General features: G+C 43.0%; 1 protein-coding gene across 8 annotated transcripts in view; it reads right to left on the bottom strand.

The window, feature by feature from the left end:
- The window catches only part of NRG1 (neuregulin 1), a 477064-nt gene that overhangs the window by 136056 nt on the left and 325107 nt on the right, over window positions 1-15901 (bottom strand). For 4 of the 8 annotated variants that reach the window (XM_063319577.1, XM_063319578.1, XM_063319571.1 and 1 more), the window contains 3 exons: window positions 12353-12477; window positions 4343-4393; window positions 1358-1408 (listed from right to left, as the gene is read on the bottom strand). In XM_063319577.1, coding sequence (XP_063175647.1) covers window positions 1358-1408; window positions 4343-4393; window positions 12353-12477 — 227 coding nt within the window. The remainder of the gene's footprint in view (window positions 1-1357; window positions 1409-4342; window positions 4394-12352; window positions 12478-15901) is intronic. The other 4 variants (XM_063319580.1, XM_063319576.1, XM_063319574.1 and 1 more) reach the window with 3 other exon arrangements.

Raw genomic sequence — 15901 nt, 5'->3', positions numbered from 1 at the left:
GAAAGAAATGACTGTTTTAAATTGCTCCAGGAATCACTCCTGCCTACTCTGCTGCTGTGCATCAGAGGAAAAAGAAGACCAAAAACATTAACTCTTCTTACCTTGCTGGTAGAAACCTTTTTGGTCATTTTAAATAACCTATCAGATTTCTAAAATTCCTTCAACACACACTTAAAACACTAATCAGTCTAATAACTGAGAAGAAAATCTACAAAAATAAGTCTTTTGTATCTCAAATAAATTATGAAAAATGTTCAGAATGCTGTGTCCAGACATTTGGCTTTGACCATTCCCCCTTGTGCTGCTACAGTAGATATTAGATGTGAGTTAAAGGCATCTACCTATAGTTTGCTATAGAGCACGCACCATATTTTATAGTAGAGCACGCACCATATTTTATAGCGACACTGGAACTGTCGGAGTGGACTGGACCGCTGGTCTATCTCACCTGCCATCCTGTTCCTGGCAGATGGCAATACTTACTGTTCTAGAAGAAGGTCAATACCCTACCTCCCACAACCCATCTGACTTTGATTGTGTGAAGCGTTCTTCCAGACTGCTCAAAACCAGGCTGGATAGATGGTGGATTTGGGTCCAGTGAAGAGGTGGAAGGCTCTATCTGATGGTTCTCAAGGGTGAAATTGTACAGGATTATGGCTGTAAAGCATGCTTCCCTGGGAAGCATCACTACAGAAGAAGAAAAGAGTCACATTCCTCACTGGTACCCCCACAGCTCCCAGTGTGCCCCTCAGATGAGCAGAGATACAACCACTCTTCCCAGAAAGAGGAACCATTTCTCTTTCTCTGTCCCAGACGAGGGAAGATACACAAAAAGATGTCCTCACCTTCCTCATCGTCTTCCCAAGGGCAGCAGGGCACAGGAGAAAGAGCCCAGGGAGCTCTAACATGCACCAGCTGGCACGGGGATGAAGGGAAATGCACTGCAGCTGAGGACGCCTGGACCTGAGGATGTTCCAGCTACCCTAGCGCCAGGGGCTATGCAGGTAGAGGAGACAGTGTTTGAAGCCATACATTGCCTGGCGAGGGCTGGGAAGGAAATTCCAGGTAGGAAACACCGGAGCAGTTTTCTCCTCCTTTGCCCTGTGCAAACGTGCACTTTGACTTTACTGAAAGAAGGTGTTTAGTCCTCAATCTGCAAGGGAAATGGCTCTGAGAACTAGACTCATAATGTATATAACAAATAACAACTGCATCTGTAGTGCAGGAATGCTACCCAGCCACTCTCGATCCCTTATTGTAGGTTTAGATGGAAGCACATTTTTTTCTGAGCTAGGGAGTAAGAAATGTACCTGAGGGCTCTTGCCAGCAATAATTTAAACAACTTGTATATACTTACAGGAAGAAGCATTTGTTCCTTCTGTTGAAGCTTGTATCCTAAGCATGGGTTCTGCAACACACAGAAGTAACAACAAAGGTGTAAGAATATAGCCACAGCTACATTGTTATACTGGAAGAGCCTGAACATCATCTCCCAGCGGAGCTTTCTTTTTTTTTTCACTTTTTTTTTTTTTTTTCCCAGTAATCAGAAATCCACCAAAGCATATAAAAAAATGAGATAGCTCGAGAAAGCAAAGAACTTCAAAGTTGGTACAGCATGTCCTAGGCACACTGTGAATAATCAATTACAGCAAAAATGCTCCATAGTCCTGGGAGGGAAGGTCAGGAGAAAACTGGCAAAGAGATAGCAAAGTTTTCAGCTGTTTGTGACAGCATCAGAGGAAAGTGGAAAGCAGTGTGTCTTGAAGCTCTATATGACGACCCAGGAAACAATAGCTTCTTATCTTCTTCTCGCAAATGGACAGTCAGGCCTCCAGGTCTATCACAACTACGGCTAAGGACCTCTGTGGCTTGAAACAGAGCAGGGTCCATGACTGCCACCATGTCTGCAGAGAGCTGTAGCTGGAAGGGAGAGCAGGACACGTTCCAGACCAAAATGGGACATAGCACCAGTCCCAAAGTGGTTACAGAGAAAGGAAAAAGAAGCAGTATTCTCAAGATGGCAAATAACCTTGCAGGACAGATTAAAGAAACAGACCTCAACACAAATCACATAAAGGAAGCACTCAGAAAAGTTAATGGAAGAAGCAAGCTAGCCTGAAGCTAGGGCTGAACCTTCTGAGCTGTAGAAACCCGAACCACACAGCAAACCAAATCCATGCATTTGGGTGGCTGCATGGGCTTTCACTTAGAGTCCAGCAAAACATATGGTGTCATGCATGAATAAAGAGTTCAAGAGAAGTACGATCAGCTGGAAGGAAGAGTATGCAGAGAGAGCACTTCACCTAAGGCAGTAACGTGATGGATGCGCCACTGTGGAGAGGCATGAAGGAAGTCAGGGTGGCTAGCAACCAGCCTGTGAATCCTAGGGAGCGTGTCAGGTATATGCTCTGTAGCGAACTGTTTAACATTATGTCACATCAGGCAGAAAAGATGAATCCGTTGCCTAACAGAGTCAGTTTTTAGGCAGAGTAATTTAACCACAATTAAAAGCTAAGACTGCTCTGTAACTCCTCCTATCACCAAAAAGTAACTAGCAATACTTCAGGAGACCTAGTTCCTGGTGATTTAAACACCAGCATGTCACAGTAACCTCTCGCAAATTAAAGAAGCAACACACTAATAACTTATTTGCATTTGCAAGGACTGGAAAAAATCAGCAGTGCCCAAAAACCCAGACACTATCGGTCAGCAGGAGACTCCTGTAGTGTCAGAGAAAGCTGACATGGTCAAGACCCAGGGCTGGGTGAGAACAGTGGGAAAAACAGCACCCAGCTGGGTTTGGGACTGAGCAGGTTTCTGCTCCAGCCACATAACAAAGACCTACTCAGAGCTCCATGAGAAGACCTCAACAAGGAGCCACTGCACATATACCTTTCTGCTCTCCTTCAGGACAACAGTGGGATGTGCTGCCTGGTATGAAATCTGCCAGTGCAGCGATTCATCAGGAATGCAGACAGCCTTTTTAACATCTCAGCCTCCTCCTCTGCAGTGCACAATAGCAGTAAAGAGGAGATCAGTACTGTAACAGCGGGCACTGGAAGGGACACAAGCAGTGAAAGCGACCTCTCAAGAACAAGAAACTTAGTTCATGGGAAAGAAGGGAGCAAAGTGCAGGGACTGCATTCTTGCTGCACAAGGGAGAAGGCAAGCCGAGCCCAGTGGAGTCAGTGACCAGCGTGTCACCTCATCTGAACAAAATGGTTCCAATGGTTACAGGACATTTGCTATTAGCTATGTGGTCTCATACATATCCAGTGAAGCACCAGTGACAGGCCCCACTGAGAACATGAAAGAATATGGGCACATCCAATGGCTCTTCTGTCAGGCAGCAGTGCCAAGATTTCAGAAGTAGGTCGCCACACACGCAGATGCATCAAAGGAAAGGCTGCAGGCATGCTAAATGCAAAATCTGGCAATCACACTGTTTTCCTTGATCTAGCCTACAAACACTGTCATCTCACACTAAAACCTGTCTCTGCCAGACATAGCTTTCTCAAAAAAGCTAGCAGGACCCCAGCCTCTTTGCCAAGCAGGATATGTGCATCTTGTAAATCCTTGGGATGCTCGGCTTACACACCCCTAGCCACAGCTCCCTCAGCCAAACCCAGCGGTAGAGACAACTGCTTGTACTGTGTCCATATATAAAGTAACTCTTAACAGTTAAAATAATGAAAGTGACTTCTCACTGGGGTCAGTTCCAGGAGTAACTCTGGAGGCGTGCAATCCGTAACTGCAGGCGGGATGCTGAAAGCAAAATTCCTCCAGCCTGAAAGGAAACCATCTGGAGAAGGCCCCTAGTATGCCAAGGCAGCTTCAAACGTGGTTAAACTACACAGTGAGTTACCTGTCTACATTCACAGACCCCGCAGAGCTGTCAGGAATTGTTTGTAGAGCCCTGAGGAACAAAGCAGTCTAGGCAACAAGCTTTCTGGAGGAAACATCAATATGTCTATACACTCTGTAAATTCATATGCAGCTGCTAGGGTTTACAGGAACAGGAGCAACAAGTGCTTTTTCAAAATACAGTTCCTAACAACTCAAATACTTTTTCACTTGGGCTGCTGCAGGCTGACAACTGCAGGCCGACAACTGCAGGCCACGTTAGCATCCTCAATATAGCTCCAGGATATTAAAAAGTATGCTTAACCCTTCTTCATTCATTTCTCAGTCCCTGAAGTAGCTTCAGTATTCAAGGTGATATGCAGGTGCTGGTAGTAGGCGAATTGTTCTCTGATAAGAGGGAGAAGTTTCAGAGCTGCAGAAGCAGTTACAAGAAGAAATAAAGAGAAAGAGAGAGAAAGACTCTGTTAATTCAACTTACGTGAAGAAGTTTTTGTCCCTTCTGTTGATACTGGTATCTTGCTGGTGCTCTCTGGAAAACACAAGAGGCAACAAGAAGTTATAATGTGGAGTCAGATGATCCTCTAACAGCATTCAACTCCAAGGATGGACAAAGTGATGGGGAAAAAGGTGCTCAAAGAAGCAAGCTTGAATTCTGCTTCAGTGGGCAGAGGCTGCAAGCAGACATCAACTTGAAAAAGTTTCCCTTTGGGAAAAAAAGAAAAATTATGGTGTCTACTAGTAGAACTGAAGAAAAAAAAGCCCGTTTCTTCTGAAAGAAGCCAGTTGTTCAATCTCTCATTCTCCTCTGGGAATAACTGATCAGTGGCAACAGGAGAAATCATGCAGATGGCTCTGCTTCTGGAAGGCGTCAGTGTGAGTATTCACTCCTTATGTTTCTAGGCAGTTAAATTTTGCAAAGACATGTTCCTGTTCATATCACTTGAATTGCTCGTAAGTACATCCAATAATGTCACTTGCCACTTAAGGGAAATCTTCTAAGTCACACATGCAAATCCAGTCCCTCATGGGATGACTGCTGGGGGCTCAAACAGTTGCTTTGCTGAAGAGATGAGAAAAGTTGCTCTTCCATACTGGTCCTATAGAGATACGCTATTGCTAGTGACATACTGCCTTGGACTTTTTGCATGCACTTGTTGAACTGACTGATGGCTATGAAGGGTGCTGCTGCTGTGCTTGGATCCCTGCTAATGCCTTGCAGAATGCAGATGGGGGAAAGTAGAAAGTAGAAATCATTTGTTTAGGCTTCACAGGCTTGTACAGAGACCTCATTCCAGAGGTTCACAGACCACATCTGTCCATGTGCTGCTGACCTGGCAAGCCACGACTGTGTGCAATTTCCTAGGTGTGATCAAATTGCTCTTCAGTTGTATGCGTCAACAATCTTGGTCTTCTCCAAGTTCTCAAAACACTTTTCAGCCTCATAGTGGTGCAGTTCAGTACAGCTGCACAAGTTTCAACTCCACAGCTAGAGAAGGGTCACAAATGCCAGGGAAAAAGTCTTGCCCCATATTCTCAAGGCACACCAAGAGTCCTCTGGTAGGCCAAAAAAAAAGAATTTAGAAAAAGCCTCATAAGAGACTTAGGAATGCCTTTACTCTGTTCTGTGATTCTGGATTGGGTGGCCCCTCTGCTCACTGTCTTCGGAGTCCACAGAAACTTGACCAGAGACAAAACTCAGTCCATCTGTCTTCCCTTCAATATCCCTCTCATTAAACCTCAATGTTGAGCCTATATTTTAGTTTCTTACTTACTAGCTCTTCTTTTGTATTTTTTTTCCATTTTGGTCCAGTTTTCTTTGGCAAATATCTTGTTTGCCTGGGCAATATGTCCCGGTTTCACCTCACTAATGTGAGACAACGTGTATGCAGCACTTCCCTGATAGCCAGTGATATGTCGCATGGAAATGAATACCATAAGTAAAATTTTTAAGGTCAAAACCTTTGCACTAGGTCTTGGGACACAGTGACCTATAGTCAGGCAGCTTCCAGGACCTTTTTTTGGGTATAGAGGCAGTTTGCTGTTGTGCAGCTAGGTTGCCTGAGCAATTAACCTTTCTTAGTCACAACAGGAGACAGGACAGGTCTGACAGCTGCATAGCTCAGCATCTGGCACATCTGGAGCAAATTTTTCTTTCACTGTTAAAGAAACCATGTTCCATATAGTGCCCATGCTGAGCCTGATGAAGCATTTCTTAATGCTACCTCTGCAGCTCAGCTGTGTCAGTACAAATGCCGGTGGGGAGCTTCCCTGACAGTGGAAAATACATCCAGAGCCTCCCACACCTGAAAGGTGCTGAGAAACGCGTTTGGAAAACAAGTGTCAAAGTCACACATTACCAAGCCCTGCTAGTATCATTCGTGTTAGCAACATTAACAGTGGACGCTAACATTTGGAAGATGCAAAATTTGTGTGTATTGCTTACTAAGGACAGTATACCATAATGGTAAGAGAGGCATTTTACTCCACCCAAGAAGGCCAGCACAGATCCACATGACAAGATATCTGAACAGAAGAAGCAGAGAGAAAAGAGGCCGCTTGTACAGGGCCTTCAATACTTGCCCAAAGTGGAATAGCCAGAAGCATTTTTCAGTCATGATACTTGCAGTTGTTGCTGCAGTTTGCTAAGGTATGGCGACAGCAGCCCACAGCCACCTCAGATGCTCTATCCATTTCTGTTCCCTGGTGCTTCTAGGAGCATTTAGTTTTGGTGAACTCAGTAAGCTGTTTTCTGAAACTGGGTATGTTTGTGCTGGGGCTTTCTTATGTAAAAATATTGAAGGATGGACAGGAGATCCTTGTTTGGGGGCACTTTAAGGGACAAGTTCCTGCAGTCTCTCAGTCCCATTTCCTCAGTATACTCTGGCCAGCTGTATCTCCTGCTGTCTCCTCTGGCAAGACAGACGAGGCCCTTCAACACCAACAGAACTCATAGCAACCTGGGCTTGGTATCTTGATCCATCCTTCCAGGTAGGGAGCTTTGTTTGGGCTGCTGGGAGGAGCCCACTCAGTGCCTGAGCTCTGCTCTGCTGTAATGCCTCTGAGGGAGGCAGGAGGTCCTCCTTCTCAGGAGACACCAGGGGTAATCAAACATCTAACAGTCCTACAGCTGCTGTTGTGAAGAGCCCTCTGCATGCCCTTACAGCCATTTTTTTCCCCAGTTAGTTTGCCAAAGGCCTAACACAAAAAGCCTGCTTGAGAAAACTGAAGGGATTTGGTTTATCTCATGGGTTTTGGTTCAGGCCTTGAAGATAGCTCTGAGGACCCTGTCAGGGACAACAACCTGGACTCTGAGAAGAATGCAAACACCACGAACATCACAGGTAGTCAGAGCAACAAACACACACTTTCTGTCATCTTGAGGTTTACTTTCTGGCAGTGATATAAGACTTAAGTCTTTTGCATTGTTTGTGTCATTCAGGTGACACTGAATTATACAAAGAATGACAAAAACTAGCACATGCCTTGAGAAAAGGGGAGTATATGAGACCTCTTGTTACTTAGTGTACAGATGGCAGAGTAGGGAGTAGGTGTGTAGACCGTAAGGCCTTCTGAGGCCTCTGAGACCTCAGAGGCATGCAGGCAGGTGTGGTCAAGGACACAAGGAGATCCAGTGGATAAATGGACTTTTTGTTTCTTAAAACAACTGTGCTTTTCACCTTTTTCCTGGTCCTCAAAGAAACTACCGCCCTGAATCAGATTAAAAGAGCACCGCCCTCAATTCAAGTACATCAAATTGCAAGGAAAGTTCAAAACTACTCTTAGGGAAATTGCTATGCCAAACTTTCTTTCTATGTGGAGGCCCAAATCAGTGACACTGGTCCAGGCATGCTGATTTGCACCAGTTGAGAATCTGACCCATTGCACCAGACATTTATCAACAAACTGTGGGCCTAGGTCACATGTAACTATGCTATAGAGAGAAGAGATACTCTGATCTCCTTCTTTAATCAAGTCTCAAGTGGATTAATGTATGAGTAGAAGGGACTTTTCTTGCATTTGAAGTATTTCATAGTTGGCCACATGCTCTATGGGTACTACATGCAAGATGTTGTTTTTATTACGTATTTCTGTGCTATGTTCTCGAAGATAAGCCACTGGCTACCTTCGGAAGAGGAACAGCAAACTAAAGTTTAATGGATTACGAATATCAGATCCTTGTTGACTACTGTACAACTTGGAGCTGTTAATACCATTGTGAGTCCTACGGATGCAAAACCAGAAGCTTGCATGGTCCACTGACTGTGTAGCTAATGAATTTACCAAGGCTCACCTCTTGGCTACAGTTGAGTTACGTGACCAGATCACCTGAGCATTTCGTCTCACTTTGCACCGACATGCATGATGAGCGCTCACACAACACTTTGCACACAACCCAGCAGTTATCCAGCTGCTTCTAACCATAGACTTCTGACTTCTGAAACATCTCTGCAGGAATCCACCCTTTTGCACCCTGAGTCATGCTGGACACAGCAAACAGCAAACATCCTTAGAGAGGCAAAAGATTTAGGTCAGCAGGTTTTAATGGCAAAGACTGCCACCACATTCAGCTGGAACTGTGGCATGCTCAACATTTTAGAAAACAAAGTCACTTACCTAGTTGTCTAAATAAGGAGGTTTGTGAGCAAGTTTTAAACACGAAATTGAAAGCTTTGGTTGTGGTATGAAGTATTCTCTCAGTGTTATCTATTAAGGTCTTGTATTCATGAGAAAGTCCATGAAAAAATTCACTGCAAGTATTTTGCCTGGCTAAAGTGACACATTAGGATGCAACAAAACAGTTACTATTGCATTAGCAAATCCATGCACTATTTATACAACTCCAGGAGAACTTCATGCCTCTATTCTGACCTCAATTACAATCTTTCTTAGGGGAGCATACATGAATAGGAGTGAATGAAAATAAGAAGGCAGCTCGTATCCTGTGGGCAAGTTCTACTCATTATAAATTTAAAAGAGAACAGAATAGCTCCCACTGCTTGCCATTAAAACGGATAAAAAATCATGTTTGTCTATCCATTTTTATATTTCTTGCATTTTTAATCCACACATATGGCTCCATAGACAAGGTTTTATGTTTCTTTCAGTAAAAATCAGAAAATTCAAAAGTCTGTGTAGGTTAATACACATTGTGTGGGGTGTGTGTGTGTTTATGTGTAGCAAAAACTTGCACAAGAGCAAATCTGGCAGTTTAAGTAACAGCAATGTTAATAATAACAGCAACAGCAACAAGGACAGGGGTTACTACTGCACTGACTATTACTGTTTATGAGAGAAAATTTTACCGTTTCTGGGAATGAGATCAGGGAAAAATAAAGCTCTCTGCTCACTGAGAACAACAAATAAATTTTTTACAATTGTTTTACTGAGAAATACTCATTTTTCTATGCTTTGGAGCAGGGAATTGAAATTAGCAATTTTCAGACACGTGACCTTTGTGGCAAAGGTGTGGCTTTTCATATTCTTGGGGAAAAAACCCAACACATTTGCCTTGTTCTTCATGTCTTTTTTCCTAATGTCCATTGCTACTTGATGTAAGAGACAAGGCATAGACAGACCTTTGGTCTGGGCCTAGAGTTCTCTTTTGTGTCATACACCAACAAAGAAAATTTCAACTAAAATAGTTAAAGTTTGACAAAATTCTAGGGAATTAAACCCAAGATTTTTATACTGAGAAACACTAATCTTTAAGTGGAAAGAAAAATAACCCCGTGCCCAGAAATGCCATCACCTTATCTACCCTTTAAGACTTAAAGCACTGAGCATAAAAGGAAAGGAGGATCTAGTTTGCAGATAGCTGTGCACACATAATAAACATGACCAGGTGAGGTCATTAAATTAAAGGTCATCATTAAAGTTATGGTTCACATAGCAGAGCAGGTCAGTACAACCGTAAGAAAGCCAGCCCCTCCGACACATCTTTCTTTACCCCACTGTCACCCTGTGTGCTGGAGGTAGAAGAAAGCAACCTCTCTGCCTACCCTGAGAGGTTCAGCCCTCTCAGATATCCATACTTTAGTTTCCTACAAGGGCTCCTGGCCTGCACTGGACCCCAAGGTCTTCTCCAAAACCCCATTGGCAAGAAATAACAAATAAGAGCTAAATATGCTGGTTTTCTTTTTTTATTTTCTTTTTTTTTTTTTTTAAACTCTCTCTTTCTTATGAATAGTGCAGGACCTCAGATATATAGGACCTGAGTAATGACTGCCCTTCAGGGCTCATTACCGAGTTTGGATCCCAAATCTGTCATTAAGCTAGCAAGGGGAAGAGGTCAGGGAATGCGGGGGAAGGAAGGGTGAGGAGGTCACCCATGCAGGAGGTCTGTCCCTGTTTGCGAAGCAGATGTTGCCCTCTGAGGCCTTGGGGATCCATTGCTCTTAAGTCACCAGATGTTGCCCATGCTGCTCCTCAAATCCAGGTGGAAAATTCCATCATTAGGAGGAAAATTAGGAAAAATTTTACTGGTAGTTTATAAGCAACAATAAGCAGAGGGTACTCAGACGTATGCGTGGCAACCAAATATGCACAACTGATTTATTCAACCAATGAATGCTGCCATGCCTGATTCTAGATTATAAAATATCACTGAGACGTTCCAGTTCAGATATCACTGAGTTTCCACTTCAGATCTTTACAGACAAGAGCCAGCTGCCAGGTTTAGACTGGATCCAAGTTTGCCCCGCATATAAGGGATTTTGCATGCATGGCTGTGTTTTAAACAACTTACATTTCACAACAAGATTAGACAGATTCTAACATATCAGTTATAAATGCACAGAACAAGGCCTGCCTGCAAATGTTTCCATTCAAAACCAAGCTCCTGTCTCCCTGCTGCAGGAGTGTTTTGCTGTCATTCAGCACAGCCCAAAAGGAAGTTGAAAAATCCATGTCATGAAGCATAGGAATGAGGTCCCACATGCACTCCCCAGCCACGACACCATTCCTTGTCTCAGAAAGTAATAGAGGACGGCCAAGCATTTTTTTTGCATTGATCTGTATCATTGCACAGGCACAGTGCCTACAATTGAGTTTTGGAAACTCCAGTATCTTGGGAACGGTATAGAAGCCTTCCATGTAAGCAGATAATGAGCAACCAAAATTTGTATTCATGGAAACTAAGAGCATTTACAAAGCTATGCAGAGACGCCTACCCCTTTTCCCTCCTAATAACATTCTGGTAAATAACATTTGATCTTTTATATCAGTCTCCTGACATCTGATCATGATTATAATACCATACAACTAGTATGAAATCTTAGCACTTGAGAATCTTTAGTTCATGAAACAGAACAGCAAATACACAAAGTGAATACAGTCGAGCAATCGCTGTGTGATTACTAAGCAGCAGATAGCCAAAGACAAGTCCCACTGGCAAAGGTTTACGTTTGTTTTTCTATTTATTTAAATGCCTAACTCCTATTTCAGAGCACAATATGGAACAGAAAAGCATCCCTGGTAAATTCCCATTGCAACAACATCTTTAAACCCATCTCAGATATGCACAGAACTTCTGCTTTTTTTGCTAATGAGGGCATGTTCATTTAATACTTCACAACTGCCTGGACACTGGACTTTGAATTATCGGACCTGAATTAGTTGATGTCACACTTAAGAAACAAGATTTCAGCTGAACTGCAGCCTCCAATGCTGCAGCAAGGAGAAACAGTACTGCTAAAGCATTTGCGTACAATGGAAATACTCATGAAATTCCATCAGAATTAATTGGAACCTCCTGTAAATGAAATGGAAAGAAGCCCTGCAAAAATAGCAATCTATAATAATTTTAAATCATTTGGGTATTCTGAATGCTATCTGCCTCATGAGAAGCTCAGCTCCTCAAGAAATAAGTTAAATGACAATACCTGAATTAAAGCACTTAAATTACACTCATGCCTTTGAATAATATGCATTCAAATACATTCATGCCTTTGTCTTTATTATTTTAGAAATCAAAAGAAAAACCTATCAACATCTGTGAAAGTAAAAATCGTGGCAATCAGAGCCATACAAATATTACTTAAAGGCAGAGAGAGGAGCGCTGGTTTAGAAGTTCAGACTAGGACATGTTTTACGTTAAATGAAAGCTTCCCCACAGGCCTATAGTGCCTCCACCACTCACATGTACTGTGGGAATTAAAATAATATTCCCTTCCCTTCATCCTCTTCTTATCTTGACTACTTAGACTGTTTCTTAGACTTGGTGTTGGAACGTGTCTGACAGAAAAGGCTGATCTCTCCTGAGATCTGTAGGAGGCATCCCATTTGTCTGGCTAAGGAAAACCGAACACCTCAACTACATAGCAAACAAGTCAGGCCTCATTAATTTTCTTAGTACCCCTAATAGATTTCAGTGTTTCCACTTCCACTTCACTTGTAAAGCTTTCCCCTCCTCCAAACCCCTTTGTCGTGGTGGCAGCTTTAATACACGGTCTTGCTGGACGTGATAGTAAAATAAAGAGTCAAGCCTTACCATTGGTGTCCGTGATGATAACACTGGCTTTAGTACTATCATTCCCAAGTTTGCTGCTCACTCTGCATGCATATTCCCCAGCGTCGGCCAACGTGGCTCTGTAAATGTGAAGCTCAGAGTACTTCCTGTGAAATCAGAAAAAACATGTAAACAGCCTGTACTGGCGTAATAGTCACTGCATCAACTAATGCACCCTTTTTTTTCCTCTCAACAAAGAGTCTTGTCTTTCATTCTTATTGACAGATTAACACTATCCAGGTTTGAAAGAGGGGAGGAGAATAAAAAATATCTCTCTCTTACAGGCTGCTGGAAAACAGGCATATTAATGAACTCAAATGAAGATACTTGTTTATGCTTTTCTGCTTGAGAGGAGTCTTTGTTCTTAAAGGAAATCTGAAAAACAACCTTCCTCTCTCGGCTGAATCGGCTATCCAGATGCCACGGAGATGGGTGTAATATTAAAATAGATTACCCTTTCCTACAGGTTCATATTGCCAGTAGCAGAGTTCTGGGTAAGTACTGTAGTTTCCAACATCTGACTAAATAATCATGAGATTAGGACACACCACTCTCTTTAACAACCTCTGAAACCCCAATAGTAAATCATTCTCCAGCACTAACAAAAAATTATGGGCAGGAGCACAATTTGCATGAAGCTACATTTTGTTCCTGGCTCAGAGACATAATTTAATCAGTCTCCAAGGTTTTAAGATTAGATTTTAAAATGCAGAACTCCTGCCTACCCATTAATTTGGTAGGAACATGTTCTGGTGTCATTCAAGGGGTCCCCAACTCATGTGATGGCGATAATCCCATTACCTAGACTTCAGAGAATGACTAGCTTGGGGAAAATACACACATTATTGCTGTTCCCAGTTTCTGTTTAAAAGAAGCACTTTGGGGAAGATTTTGCCTATAGCAAAGCCTGCTTATTTATCTACAGAACAGTCGTTCAGTAGAGTGCACGAGCATTGGCTTCCCTCTATCGGCCTACAACAACACAAAGGACTCATCCCCAGGAGGCAGGGGTTCTTCGTTCTAAAAGCTTGTAGTCACCAGCATGTCTAGCAATGAGTGATGAGCTAAGTAACGTTTTGGGAGTTGCTTTGCTTCAGTACAGCAAAGTCTCCTAACTCTCCATGCAGACACACAACTTGTTACCCCTTCTGGACAGCATTGAGCAGGGCTGGGTTCAGACCAGAAACAAGTCTGCTGTAGCAGGGGGGGCTTCTGGAGCAACCAAAATGTTCAATGCCACTTTCCAACCCATCCTTGCGAGCCATCCGGCACAGTAAACTATCCCATCTGCTATCAAACATCTGCTTATTTGCAGCTCAGCCTTCTCTGCCTTTACACAAAGGTCCTGCTGCTGAGGAGTCAGCACTGTGGCCCTCCTGAGATGAGAGCAGTGTGCCAGGTGGACCCCAGCTCTGCTAGAAACCCACATTACAAGAGTTTCTCCTCATGTCACGAAAGAGAACTGCTTTCTTAAGGCCACTGGGCTTGCAAGAAGGAGGAGCAGCCAAGCTAAGATCAGCAATTTGCTCAGGTTTGCTCAAACGGTAAACAACTGAAGAGCTGACTATTTGGGCTCCCTTCTCAGACAATGTTAGAAGCCCAGTTCCCAATGCTGAATTAATTAACTGGGCTGCATTTCAGATGGCATACAAGAACAGACTCCAGCTGGTGGAAACCATGAATATACAAGAACAATGTGGTTGAAATACTGACAGAAGTGTCCAGAAGGTGAAAGCTACTGTCTCTTTGCACGGGAATTTTATACCTGACTAACCGCTATGCTTATACCACCTTAAAAAAGGCCTGTTCTTCAATATTCCTGCCAGCCATCCACACACCTGCCTTTGCAACAGCATGTTGAGGGCCTGTCTGGCAATGGTCTACACCACCTAACAGCTCGCGTGGACATTTCCTGTATCTCATGGGTTATCTTTCAGCCATGCTTGCAGACTTTTGTCTAGATGGAGAGCAGGCTGTAGCCTCAGGATGCTTAAAAAGGCAATGTAAACAGGCTCAGTTTTTTGAGGAACTCACTTTTACCCAATGATAAGCAAGAAGTACAGCTCCATCTGTATCAATTTTATTTGGGCATCCACTGTATGTCTGCTGCAGTCTCTTTTCCTCTCTGTATGATACTAAGTAATATTGATGCAAACTACCCTTGTGGCACTCTTGGCTTTTAGATGAAACACTTTGAACATGTATTTTTATTCCTTTTGTTTTACATGATACCTACGGAAAAAGGCAAATAATTGTGTCTTCCTTTTATGATCTTAAGGTTGTATTAAAATAGGTGAAGCAACCATATTTCTTACAAATCTACTTCTAACAAGCCAAATTTACTCTTGTTTTAGAAAAACTCTGTAAGGAGTTTTCACTCTGAAAGCAGGAAAAATAATATGAATATCCATAGCTTTAAGAATATTATTGAGACATATCAGGGCAGAATTCAAAACAGTCAAGCAAAAGATGACTCATTAGTGGCTGTAAATGAAGCAGCTCCTTAGCAATACAGTACTCCAACAGTACTCACTTAAAGCCCTGATAAGGGATTTTGTATTTAAATGGCTGTCCTTTTCTAAGTCTATACCATACTATGCCAAAAAATGCCCCTCCCTATAAGATTTGCTTCTGGTGGATCTTTAGCTCATTGCCACTATGACTGTGCTGAGCTTGTATTCATACATGAAAGGGGAAGAAATACATCCACAGAATGCAGTTCCAGCCCACCTTATCTGACTGCTTGAATTCATTTTGCTTCCAGTCTCCATCTGTCATCCAGAATTGCCTGTCTGCGGGCAAATATCCAGGCTAAGCTTGGATGAAGCCCAAGGTACAGGGCACTTGCACATAAAGTTTTCTCATGCACTATTGCATCCACAGCCATCACAGCTAGGTGAAGTGGCAAACACCTTCCCTCTGTCCAAAAAACCCAACCCCAATAAGGGAGCCTCCTCTTCGTGTAATGAGTAGAGTCTGACTCTGCACAACACACTACCCAAAACAAAAATGTGCAGGCTTCACCTGGGTTTGAAATAGAGAAGGAAAATGAAATGTCACCAGTACAAGTGGACAAGCAGGGGAAAGTTATCAGGCAGGTTAGTTAGCAAAAGCCTTCATCTGGTGCCTGATTTTTTCAGTATCTCCATCGACACAAAGGAGTAGCTTAGAGCTTGGACACACAAATCAATCAAACATGGCCTCATGAATCATTAGCAATCATAAGAGCTGCAGAAACTCACTGACTGCATGCTCTTACTCCACGACAAATTTGAGGTAAAAAGTGATTGCTTTAAATGCCTTTCATTAAAATTTAAACTCATTCAGTTTCTCTTGACTTTCCACTGTCATTTAGCGTGGCTCATCTGCTGTACTGTCATGTCATCGCGTGTTAGCGCTCTGTGCCCTCAGCATCAACCGCCCTGAAATCACCCTAGCGAGCTTAGAGGAGTGATCCCCCGAGTTCATCTTACATGAAAGGCAGTCTTCAGAAGCATAAGCTTTGAGGAAGCCTACATTGCCACAGAGTCT

This window comes from Chroicocephalus ridibundus, chromosome Z, assembly GCF_963924245.1.
Source record: "Chroicocephalus ridibundus chromosome Z, bChrRid1.1, whole genome shotgun sequence".
In the NCBI taxonomy this organism is placed as follows: domain Eukaryota; kingdom Metazoa; phylum Chordata; class Aves; order Charadriiformes; family Laridae; genus Chroicocephalus; species Chroicocephalus ridibundus.
Note: the sequence above shows the minus strand (reverse complement) of the source record. Positions and strands in the feature narration are given on the sequence as shown.